At 39.9% G+C, this 12572-nt stretch overlaps 1 protein-coding gene across 2 annotated transcripts in view; it reads left to right on the top strand.

The window, feature by feature from the left end:
* Window positions 1-12068, top strand: part of ITPRID2 (ITPR interacting domain containing 2) — a 41826-nt gene extending 29758 nt beyond the window's left edge. For both annotated transcript variants that reach the window (XM_065670189.1, XM_065670190.1), the window contains exons 13-19: window positions 617-697; window positions 1052-1179; window positions 2200-2350; window positions 3490-3555; window positions 4235-4648; window positions 10341-10465; window positions 10853-12068. In XM_065670189.1, coding sequence (XP_065526261.1) covers window positions 617-697; window positions 1052-1179; window positions 2200-2350; window positions 3490-3555; window positions 4235-4648; window positions 10341-10451 — 951 coding nt within the window. In that variant the 3' untranslated portion in view covers window positions 10452-10465; window positions 10853-12068. The remainder of the gene's footprint in view (window positions 1-616; window positions 698-1051; window positions 1180-2199; window positions 2351-3489; window positions 3556-4234; window positions 4649-10340; window positions 10466-10852) is intronic.
* The last annotated feature ends 504 nt before the right edge of the window (window positions 12069-12572 follow it).

Genomic DNA, 12572 nt, shown 5'->3' with positions numbered 1-12572 from the left:
TAGCTGCCCCATAATTTTGTCTGGTTACTCTGTATGTTGGTGCAAATGCAAATAGAAATTGTTTTCATGAGATATCATTAGCACAGAGGGGGCTTTGGATGTAGGCAGTATAGTGAGATTAAAAACCAAAATCAACAGCAACAGAAAAAGAAAACAAAGTAAGAGCTGAACAGAACCTCAGAACAAGTGTGACTATAATCGTGATTTGAAAATGGGACTCAATTTAATCTGCTTAGTTCTGGTTTTGGAGTTGTTCTTCTTATCATTAGCTAAGACAATTGAGACTACTGAGTTTTCAGGCATAAAATGCCTGGTACAGGAGAAAGTTAGCTTTTATTCGTAATTAATGCATCAGACAGGATTAATTTGGTTTTTCACCTGCAGCACAGTTGCATTACACAGCTTTGGTGCACATGCTTCAAGCTAAGAGCTGTCGCTGCCATTCTGTAAGGTTTCCTTGTCCCAGTACAATATTTAAATAGATAGCAGAAATCACGATGCCAGAAGGGTCGTGTTTTAGCAGTGGCTGCTTTTGGAGTATCTGCATGTTTGGGCAGATGAATTCATAAAGGAGGTTGCTGACTTTCCAATTTCAAATTGTCTGTTTCTTCCCTAGTACCCAGTGATGAGGGGTCAGGACCTTTCTGCTGCCACTGGTTACACTGCTCAGAGATCATCCATTCTACCTCTCTATGAAGTAAGTGATCTTGTTCACATAGTGGTACTTAGTCAAAATAAAATACAAAGAAGCATTCTAAATGTGCCACATATTGTGCTAACTTTGGGCAGTTCTCTCTCTTTGCTCTCAAGAGAAACAGATGTCTGTATCCTGCAAATAACGTTTAAAAAGGAATTATTTTAAATGTGTGGAAATCCTTTCTCGTGTTTGCTTCTATGATACATCTGAAAATGTTTTCTTGAATTACTTTGAGTTCACAACATGCAGCCTCTCTAGTATACTGAATTTGCTGAGGTTCTTGACTGAAAGGGCACATCCAGGCAATTGTCACTAAATGCCCTTTTCTTCTTCTTTTTTTCTTTTTACCCTCAGAATACTTTCCAGGAGCTACAGGTGGTCAGGCGAAATCTAAACTTATTCAGAACACAAATGATGGATCTGGAACTGACGATGTTACGTCAACAAACAACAGTTTATCAGCACATGACAGAAGAAGAAAGGTAAAATGGGCTTAAAGAGGGAAAATACTCTTTGGGTAGTGTGCCATTGTGCCTGAAATCAGAGCAAGTAATCTGTTAGTTTCAGTTTGAGCAGGGTTGGAGCTGAGTTTTTTGCCAAAAACTTATTTTTTCCTTTCTTTATACTGCTTCACTCTAAAGTTTTTTTCTTCTTTGTTTTTCCTAATCTCCAGTTCTCATTAATTGATGATTATTTTTTGTCTTCTTCGTTTCTCCAAAGTGATTTTAATGCTTTAGATTTTAAAGACTTTTATCATAGGATGCATGAACACAAAACATTGGCAGAGGAGAAAGCCTGAAAGATTTTCAGCTTGCATCCCACCCCCTCCATCTTTGTAGAAAGAATTAACACTGTAGAATTCAGGTGCTTTTCCAGCTTAGAGTGGCCACTACAGATGGCATTCGTATTCTGTGTCTTTGTGTTTGGAATCACCATGAATCGCAGCAGCAGCTGATCTGGAACAGTTTTCAAAACTGCTTATGAATTTACTTAGTTGAATCATATTTTGACTAATCACTTTAAAAGTAAACATGTTTGAAATCAGTTAGCCTTCTTAGACAGTGGTGTTCTGCCCAAAATGTAGCTAGAACTGTGTGAGAATCTAGGGCCACGCAGGAGAAGTAATATGCAATTGCTGCATTGCTCTGTGATTGCTGTTGTTACTGGTTTTAAATTTGATTTGATTAGATACATCTATAAATGCCAGTTTCATCTGCTTGCATATATTTAAGCATTCGAAGCTAAAATTTTTGGAGGATATCCAGTTACATTATGTTATTTAGTTGTCTCCATGAAGTAACATATATTTTCTATAAATGGAGAAAGACTTGTCCTCCATTTAGGCGTTATTTTTCCGTGAAAGAGGAATTTTCTGTGTTCCATTTTGAATTCCCTTGTATGAAGTCTTTTACTCATGGGACTGTCCTGCTCAGTTCCCCCTTTGTGGTGTGCAGCTGAGTGCAGTGAATGCCCTTGTTCTTTCTGTGATGGACTTGGTATAGATATGAAGCAGATCAGCTACAGAGCTTGAGAAAGTCTGTCCGCATGGAGCTACAGGAGTTAGAGATGCAGTTAGAAGAACGCCTGCTTGCTTTGGAGGACCAGTTGAGAAGTCTGCACATGTCTTCACCTTACAGACCTCAGACACATGTAGTAAGTGTTACTTATGCAACATTATATGTTTTCTTGGTGTAATGCTAATAACTCATAGCTGTTAAGACTCTTTCAGTGGGATGATATCTGGAGAATCTATTGATGACTTGTGTATTATCAGGGGACATATGTTTTTTATTTTGTCAGTGTTTCTTCTCAGGGAAGAGATGTGTGAATAGGGGGCATACATATCTTCTGGGGCTTTTAGGTCTGAGATTTCAGACCTCTTTTGTCAGTGCTCTCTTCTTTTACCTTGTCATGATCCTGAATTTCACAGTTTTGGTAGGTAGTTGTCATGTCTAAAATCCTTGGGGGGTGGTGATGGTCTTTCTGGAGCTCCCCTACACTGATTTTCTTACTTGTGCAATGAGGGCAGAGAGATGAAAAATGCATCTCATGATGTATGAGAGTGTTTCTCTCTGAAGAAGTGGGGTGTGCTTCCCCTTTACTTCTGCCAATCCATGGAACAAAATAACCCAGGAAAATCCAGTTGCCATCTTTATTATTTTTTCCCCTCCGTTGCCTTTTGTAGCTTCTTCAGATGAACATGTGGCTCCCCATCAAGCAGTCAGAGAAGCTCTGCTCACACCAGCACTCCCCAGAAGCACAAGAAGGGGGATAAGAGAGACACTTGCATATGTTTGTTGGTGGCATGTTGATAAACTTTCTCTTCTTTTTCACTCAGTGGAAGACTATTCCTTTTTTTTCCACTGGAATTCTGTCATCAGACAAACAAAAGAAGCACAGGAAAAAAGTATCGTGTTCTTCCTGGGTTTCATTCCTCTTTCTTGTCCAGTTCTCTTCTGTAGAAGCAGCAGAGGCACAGGCAACATCTTCCTCTTCAGTATTTTGTCATGGGAAAAAAAATTGAAACCCAAGAACAGGAAAATTTTATTCTACTGTGATCCCAAGCCAAACTTGCATTCTTTGAACCATATAAATATCTCTTTATTTGTAAATCCTTTTATAGAAGAGGGCCAGCTTTAAAAATGACTGAAATAAACTTTCTCCAACCAGCTTTGCTTCCTGTTTCCAAGTTTCTGCTTTTAGAGAAAGCAGTCTGAGACACTGCATGTTTATATTAGCTTCTGACAGCTCTAAAAAAATCCTCAGTGTATTAACTTGCCTTAATTTTTCAGGGTATGTATGGAAGCAGAAGCGCTGACAATCTATCATGCCCTTCTCCATTGAATGTCATTGAACCAGTAAGTAACTGTTGTGTGCTGTATGCTTTACTAAGAAAAAGAACCAGGAAGGGAGTTGTTAAAAAAGGTTTCAGGAGATTCATTTGACACATCATCTTGGAAATACTTTGCACACTTGAGTTGTTCTGTTGAGAACAGCTGCATTTTCCCTTAAGAAAATTTAACCATAGGTGTAAGTAGCTGTGAAATCTTACTTGTTTTTAAGAGGAAAACGTAAAAGTAAGATGTTTGTTTAGTTGATACAATGGCTACATGGTGAGTTTTCTAGGGAAAATTATGTCTTGTTTTTTTCTATGCATTTTATGCTGCTGAAAACAAGTAGTTCAAAGACTGCAGAAAAGAAAGAACAAACCTGAATTGTTTGTGCAAAGATAAACAAAATCAAGCCTTTACGTGTGTCTCTGTCAATGGCTCTGGCAGAATGCATCCATATTGCAAAAGTCAGGGACTTGGGGAACTGCCACAATCTGTATTTATGTTGGCTTATAAAAAAGCCCATTCCTTTTTATGATCCTCTTTGTTGCAGTCATAAAGGCAAAGCGTGTATTTATTTTATAGCTGTATTTGTTGCGTGGAGGTAATGAGTAAGTGATTGAATAAATAACAGGAAAGTACAGTTGCGTCTCTATGTGACTTTTTTATATTCTTATTCAGGACCATTTGTTTTCTGAATCCTCAGGTCTCCGAGCTCATTAGAGAGCAGTCATTTCTGAAGTCTGAACTGGGTTTAGGACTGGGAGATCTTGGACTGGAAACTCTCCCAGCAGAGGGTGCAGAGTCTGTATTCTCCCATGGAAACTCTGATTCCTCTTCAGTGTGCTCCGGTCACACAGGTAGAAAAGCTGGCGCTGGATCCTCTGAATTTACAGGAAAGTCTAAGAGTCAAAGCAAGAAGTTATACCGAGCTTCCGTTGCCTTAACACCAACTCCCCCAGTGAGAGCAGGTGCTGGACAGCAGGTGGAAAGCTCTGAGGAGCCTGCAGGCTCCAAGCCAGAGGTGGAGCAAAAACTTGAAAAAGTCCCTCTCGTGCCTTCAGCTGATGAAATCCACAAAGCGGTGGAGCAGGAGGAGCTGCAGCAAGTCATACGGGAGGTGAGGAGGGAGGGGCTGCGATCTAGGATGTTTGAACACTGAATACCTAAATCTGTAACTCTTGGCCACTGGGCGAGGGCTCCATCTGAAGGCTCAGAGCTTGTCACTGGATATTCAAGCTACAGTTGTATTCTTGTGCAAAGCAGTAGGTTTTTTTTCAGTAATAGTGGTTAGCATCTAAATTAATTATTAGTTGCTACTCTAAGTCTAGGTGAGAAAGAATTTTCCACCTCTACTACTTGGTTACACAGCAGTATTTCAGATTCCCTGGTGAAAATCTGTGTTTGCTTGCTAAAACGACAGATTGATGAAATAAAGTTTCTGAAACAACTCCGTAGTAACTTTAAAAATACTTTCCCAGTCTCTCTACCCCAAACCACTAAGGATGGTAGGAGTGTAAGTGAAGCAAGCTGAAGGCAGATGAGGAGTTATTTCAGACTTCAAGACTGATGTTGACCAATGCTGTTGGACTAGTTTCATTGGCAGTCAATGAAAGTGAAGGGTGCTCGCTTATTTTTCCTAAACAGGACTAAAACTGCATGTTTGGTTTATCAGTGGCATGACAGAAAGCCTTATGGCAAGTAGTATAAATGCGAAAAGGAAGCAAAAACCCCTTCTTATTCTCAAAAGCAGTGCCTGTGAGAAAGTGTGCGAGCTGTCTGCTGTGAATACAGAAATGGGGATTGAGTACCTGTGTGTTTTATTCCCTCTCCTTCACTGGAGAATGCCCTTAGCAAAGGGTCACTGGACCCTTAGCCTTTAGCTCAGCCCTTGAAGCATTTGTATGGCTCTGTTGTAAACCACTCAAGGCTAAGAGAGGTGTCATGCTCAGGAATGTAGAACAAGCTAGGCTGTAATGCTGCCTGTCATCCAGGTCTGCTTTCATTGAGGCTGTGAGTAACTGGAACCAGCTTTGCCTTAGTTTTGTCTTTAAAACATGAGAGGCAGGCCACTCATCTCATGATAAAACAGGAGCTGTGATCCTAGAGGAATCTTTTGCCACACTTTCATCCCTGTTCTTTCAGTGCTGAAAGATACAGAGTGTACTAGATCCTTTTACTCACCATCTGACCACAAGACTCTGCTGTGGCTCTCTCTGCAAAGTGGAAGTGTTTTCTTGGCCAACTCACTGTGTAGGTGCTTTACACTTGCACAGTGAGACTGGGAAGCAGTAGAGCATTACTAAGGAGTGTTCCAATGAAAGATAATGGTTTGAAGCGTACAAAGATACTTACTTTGTTTACCTTTGGGTAACTCTGTAAATAACCAGAGCTGAGAGTGCAAAAAATAATACATAGCCAAAAGCATTAACCATCAGTGAACTGCTGGTGTTAAAAGAGGATGAAGTTTGGCAGTGAGGTGAAATGGAGGCCAGCTTTGAATAAATAGCCTCATGAGTTATGGAATGCAGCATTATCCTGTGGAAAGAAGGGTAGGTGCCACAGTCAGTTCGTGGTAAGGTACCAAGGTACCACCAGACCAACAACCTCATCATTACTGTGGTCAGCATTAGGAGCTGAACACCTTCTGGCCATCACTGATCTTTACAGTGGAGCTTGTGATGCTGCAAATTTACACCTCTACTTTAAAAGCAAAATAAGGGGGGGGGGGGGCAAACATTCAATTTTGAAATGTCTCCCCCCTCTGCCACCCTTCTGTTGCCATCTTCTCTAAAGTAACTGAAGTTGGAAGGTTTCTTGGGAAAGGCCTTGTTTTGGAGATGCCAGAATTTAGGACATTTGGGAGTATTTTATTTCTGGTCCATTTTTTTTTTTCTTTCATGCCTTTTTAAAGGGGTTCCTTGCCTAATGCTCAGAGAAGACTTGCACATGAGATATTTTTCATGCCTTGCACTTTGCTGTTGACTTTGCAGTGAAGCCAGGATATTGCATTTGTGTCCAGCCCTTCTGTTAAAACCCGCATGTCAGATGAGTGGTGTCATGGTGGAGGCCTGCTAAAGGAGAAGCTGAGAGGAAGGAGAAAGCTGTAATTCAAATGTACTCTAAAAGCAGAGAGACAGTAAAGGGAGCTGGAGTCAAAGTACAGAGTTATTTCAGTCAATATTTTCTGTGGTTAGCCTGTGTGAAAGTTTCTCTTTAACTTCACTAATTGATAGCAAATAAAGATGTGTACTTTTTTACACGGAGATTGTTCTTTGGGTTGTGTGGCACTGAGAGCATTGTAATGCTGAAAGAATCCACACTGAACTGAGAGGCTACTATTCAAAGATGAGTAGTCAGCAAATAACTGAGCTTGACTCACTTTGCAAATGTTTGAGCACACAGAGAGATTGTCCCTCAGTTTAACTTCATTGTCAGCCTGTTTCAGGTCGCCTCAAGATTCTCAGCATGGGATGTTTTACAGGGCAGAGTGAAGATGCATTGTCTCAGAGCACCTGGTAGTTTTTCCCAGATCTAGAATATGCTTTTAAATACTGGTTAGGAAAATCTTTTAAATTTCATAAGAGCTAAAACAGAGCGTAAATTGAAATGTGTTGTCCTGAAGTAGCCCTGTTGTTAGCAAAGGAATTCCAGTTTCGTTTGCAAAAGCAAGAAATCTGGTAGAATGAATTCTTGATGTATGCACTCATGAATGTTAAACCCTAGCTTATTCCTCCCATTCTCTGTAGCTGTGTGACCTTGTGCTGGGGAAAGAAGAGTTAGACAGTGTTTCAGAATATGCCTGGGTGGGTTGTAATGCAAGTGAGCTTTGACCTGTAACTATTTGCTGGCACTAAAAAAATCCATGGTGTTAACCTCTAGTGTTAATGGACTAACTCCCACAGAAAAGAATTCAACAACGTGAAATGTTAGAACACCAAACAGTGGCCCTCTTGTTTTGATGAAAATACAGCCTGACCTCCGCTGGAGTATCACATGAAGCACTTAGTTCTTGGCTCTTGGGTCACAGTGTTGCTAGGAGTGCCACCAGGCCCTCTCACTCTGCTCTTCTGCAGTTTAAAAGATGTGATCATTTAAAAAGCTTTCTGCTTAAGAGCACTGCAGTTTTTGTTTTTCCCAACAGTTCTCCATTGTGAATTACATTTAATGAAGTTACACTTTAAAAAAATTATGATTTTCCAGTCAACATCTGTTTTAAGAGGCTGTAATGGGTCTTTATGGGACAGATGGTCTGATAGAGAATCTTCCCTTTTCTGTTTGACATTCAAATCTATGTTAGCTCAGCACCAATCAAAAATGTCTGTTGGTTGTTCATACTTCCCTTGTGCAGGCGTTGTATTCCTTCTCTTACTATCTTGAGCGTAAAAACTCACCAGCTGGTGCCATGAAGAAGTGGCACAAGAAGGAAAATAGCATAGAAAATCTTTATTGCAATTATAGGAAATGTATGAGGACTGTGGAAAGCCTTATGCCCATTTTCCATCACTAGGTGAAGAACACCCATCTTCAGAATTGCCACTGTGGCACACTTCACTCACAATCGGTTCATTATTTAGCAGAAACATAATATTACAGTAAAGATAATTCTTTCATAGGGAGATCTAAGACCATTGGTTTATTGTAGTAAAACTATACGTGAAGGTGGTACTGTGTTACTAACGCAATACTGAATATTGGTGTTGTATCAGCATAGTATATGTACCATAAATGAGTGGGTTCTCTCCTCTTTCAAATGATCAATTTTTCATTCAGCTGCTAAAAATACCAGTGGAGAGTGTTCATTGACTGCTTTCAGTCTTTTGTATAGAGAAGCCTTGCCAGCTGACTCTGCCTTCTGCAGAGCAAATGGAAGGTGCACCTTGCCCTAAATCATTTATAATGAAAAAGGCAAACATTGGCCATCGTCATGACACACACATGGGACTGAGTCACTGCAGGAATCGATGCCACACTCTCCATGCAGGAATTACCTTGATGTGTCTGGAAAGGAGGGAGGACGCAGTAGCAGTGGAGGGTGGCCTTGTTTTCTGGGCAGGAAGGTGAGAATAGGAGGGCTCAAGTAATTCACCAAGGTCAAGCCAGAAGTTGTTGAAAAAGCTGAGAATAGAACATGAGCTGCTTCCCTTCCGCTCTCCACCTTGCCATAAGGCTGTCTGTCATACTTGACCATTTACTTGCTAATTTGGGAAGCTTTTATCAGTTTTCTTTGGAAAGCAAGGTTTATTTTTGTCTATCTGGTGAGACAAGGGCGCAGAATGATTGTTTTGTGGTGTACTCACAGGCCCACCCCATGTGTTACTGGGGAAGAAAAGTGGAGAGAGCAGTGCAGGAACCTCTCGTGACAGTGACCTGCTGAGCAGCTGGGGTGCAGTGTGACAGGTTTCCCTCTGTCTGTTTCTAAAACACACAGCCCTTACTGCATTTACAGTGGTTCTAAAGACATCCTTTGTATATCTCTGTGTGTATTGGCATAGACATCCTCAGGACTTGTGGCTGTTGGTAAACTAGGTCCTGTTGCACACTGGCTTTTCCTTAGTCAGTTAATCAGTCAGCAATCCGACTGGAAACCTGTTTCCCAGTAAGATTACAGTCTCTGAATTTCTGCTTGATGCACAGCAGTAACGAAACGAGGAGCTTTGCCACTAATAGGCTAGGGATTGAATTACTTGCCAGTGAGAACAAGGGATAAATAACCTGTTGCTAATGCTGTTGCCACCCTTCTGACGTTGTTGCTTAATCCCTTTGACGCACCAGGAAAAGGGGAGACTTACAAGAAAAAGAAAACTGTATTGCTTAACTGGGCTGATGAGGGCCTCTGTGAGTGATCCCAGCATCCAGGCTCAGGCCCATACCCTGCTGCGCTCTCTCACATTGTCATCCTTGCCTGTCCTTGAAGCCACATCTGGCTTGTTAGTCCTTCATGAAGGCTATCCAGAATATGTCTTGGTGCCAAAGATTTCTTGCACTTGCAAGCAGCCAGTATTTTTCTTTGTAATGCCCTGCTCCTTTCCAGCAGAACATGTTCTTGCATCCTTTTCTCATTTGTTTCTTTTACTGTAGCTATTGGTGCTCTGTTCTTCCTTCGTTCTAGCCTCAGCCACACTCAGGTGCCTGCTATTAGTAATGCCTAGGTTTGTTGTATGTAAAACTTAATGGGTAAACGCCCTGTCACAACCCAATGAAAAATAGTCTTTGCTGGCATAGAACATATCATAGTGGCCAACTGATGATGTCAGCAGCTATTGAAGTTCTCTTTGTGGCTAAAAGTAGGTAATTAGGATTTGTCTCCTTTTGATTTATATGAAAACAGCATCTCATGTTCATGGACTTGGACCTTTCCTACTGCATAATCCATTTGTGAGGCAGATCAGTTCTGCCTTCATTTCAGGAGATAATGATTAATGGCAAAAAGCAGTGCATTTGGGGTGCTTTTGGCATTTATATCCTGAAATGCTATTTTCAGAACTTTGCATAGTTGAAATGTATTCTTTTTTTTTCTTAACATAAAACTAGTTATCCTAACTGTAAAACATACATTTATATATTTACCACCTGGAAAAACTAAACTATTTGGTTTGTATTTATATGATTAGAAAGAACTTTAAAATGACTTATTTATTTTTTTCCAAGAGAACCTCTCGTGGTTTTCTATTTACATTTTTTGAAAGTTGACATTGTGATGGTATGTGTTTTCATATGCTGATAATGTCAAACATATCTGCATTATCTTTTAGTTTTATCCTTTGGTTATTTAACTTACTGACCTTAAAACTTCGGCTAATCCCTTTCAGATAAAGGAATCTATTGTTGGTGAAATAAGACGAGAAATAGTAAGTGGATTGTTAGCAGCTGTATCACCCCAAAGCAGATCTGCAACTGCAAAACAAGATACACAGCCATGAAACTGGTACCGCAGGTAATGCTTGGGAGCCAGATTGATTTATTATTTTTTTTAATCGTATGAAATATCATGGTTATCTTAAACCTTGCTTTGATTGCATTTTCCCTCTTGAAATAGAAGTGATCAAAATTGAAGTTCATTAAATATAGAACAAACTGATAATTCTGGATAGCTTCACAAAATCAACTGGTTTATAGTTTGGTTTGTCTGCTGTCAGTGGTCTTTGATTTTTGGTTTCAGCGTGCTCTGTGATAACTTTGCATGCGAATGCATCATTCATGAGAATTTCTGTAGTTTGCCTGCCTTAGGTATTAATTATGATCAAAATACATACTTAAGCATATAGAGCAGACTTCTAAAAATCTAATTTAGCTATTTGTCTTGCTTTTTCTTTTCCATAAGGTTGGATGTAGTCCGAAATGCTGTGGGATTCTGCTTGGGGCGGCATACACTGGCGAAAGTGTCAAGTTATATTTGCTTCAGGAGATGTTAAAGCTGCTGAGATAGGCTACTGTACTCGATGCTTGGTTCTATGATGTGTACCTTTCTGAAAGGTTTTGTATTTATTTGTATGTCCCTGTTGTAAATTTTTGTGTAGCTAGTTTCTTTGTCTAATGATACATCATGAAACTTGAAGATTTCGAGACGTAACCAATTTATAACTAACATACTTGTGTTCAGCCTAGCTTTTTTTTAACAAAAAGAAAAAACCCACAAAAAAGCCCTCCCCCAAAATCCCCCCCGAACCCCCACACAACACAAAGCCCCCCCAAACACTGACCTCTGTGAGGTATTTATTGTGCAATAACTGATCCACTTTAAGAGCTTGAAACAACCAATAATGGTTTCACTGCTGTTACTTAGTGCCACTTCAAAAGAAGGACATGATCCTGTTGTAAAAATTGCTGTTAATTCTCGCCGCGGTTACTATTAGCAGAGTGGTAGAATGATAGGAGGTTACTTAAAACTACTTAAAGTTCTGACACTGAAAGCCTTATCTCTGTGTAGAAAAGAACTTTTTAACTAATTGTATTTGCTTCCTTACAGTTTGCCCACCCCTCTATAGATAAGTGCCTTATTTTAAGCACTGTTTTTTGTCTTTGTGTTGACTGCAGTCAGTCATACCAAAAGAGGTTCTCTTCTGCTTCATATTAACCAAAATGCAAAAAAAAAAAAAAAAAAAAATACTGATCTGAAAGCAATTACAATGTGCAACCTAAAATGGATGAACGACCTTGCTTGTATCATGGGGAAAATGGAAAAAAATCTCTTTTCCTTCCCCATCCCTCACTGAGTGTATTTTCAGCTAGCCTGGTGAACATGCGTTTGTTCCAGTGGAGCAAATTGGAAGTCATTGGAGGTTTTATGTGGTCAAATAGACATTTAGTGGATATGTAATATCCCATTTTGTTGTGCTTGGAATGTCTTTACTCCTTTGCCATTTCCATCTACTAAAAGTCTTTACGCTATGTCAAGGTCTTTAATCAAAAATAGTTTCAAATATAACAATATTATATGAGAAAGTTTATAAGATTTTTAAATTGTGTTAGGAAGACACACAAGGGCTGATTTCTTTAAAAGTGTATATTAAACCAATAAAATATTTATTTTGCCTATAGTCTGTGTCAGTGGTTTTCATTGTGTGTGTTTTACTCTTAAAATAAATAACATAGACTTGATTAAATGGTACACAGAATGGAGAGCAGCAGGAAATCACAGGACTTGGTTTTCCAAAAGCTTTCAGATGTTCAGGGGACCCTGTGTGCTTAAGCAATGTAAGATATAAATTTGAGAGAAATGTTGGCACTTAAAATCAAACCCTTAAGGTCACTGGCTCCTGTTGTAGCTGCAAGAATTTGGTTGATCTTGACCTCTCCTCAGAGTTTGTCCATGTGAGTAGAGCCAGAGCTTTCTTGAAAGTCTCATCCTACATGTTTGAAAGTTGAAATATAAGCTCCTGGCAGCACTTATGCATGCCAGTGCATAAGATGTGGTAAGCTGCAGTAGTTTTCTGCTTTCCTTTGCAGCTTGCATGAGTTCACAGTTCTGTTGAGAATGCCACCAGAGAGCAACCAGCCAGACCCAAGTGCCTGCAACTTCCCTTTGCAAATGTGTAAACCCA

The sequence above is a fragment of the Lathamus discolor genome, chromosome 3 (assembly GCF_037157495.1).
Source record: "Lathamus discolor isolate bLatDis1 chromosome 3, bLatDis1.hap1, whole genome shotgun sequence".
Classification (NCBI taxonomy): domain Eukaryota; kingdom Metazoa; phylum Chordata; class Aves; order Psittaciformes; family Psittacidae; genus Lathamus; species Lathamus discolor.
This window is presented reverse-complemented; position numbering and strand designations above follow the sequence as displayed.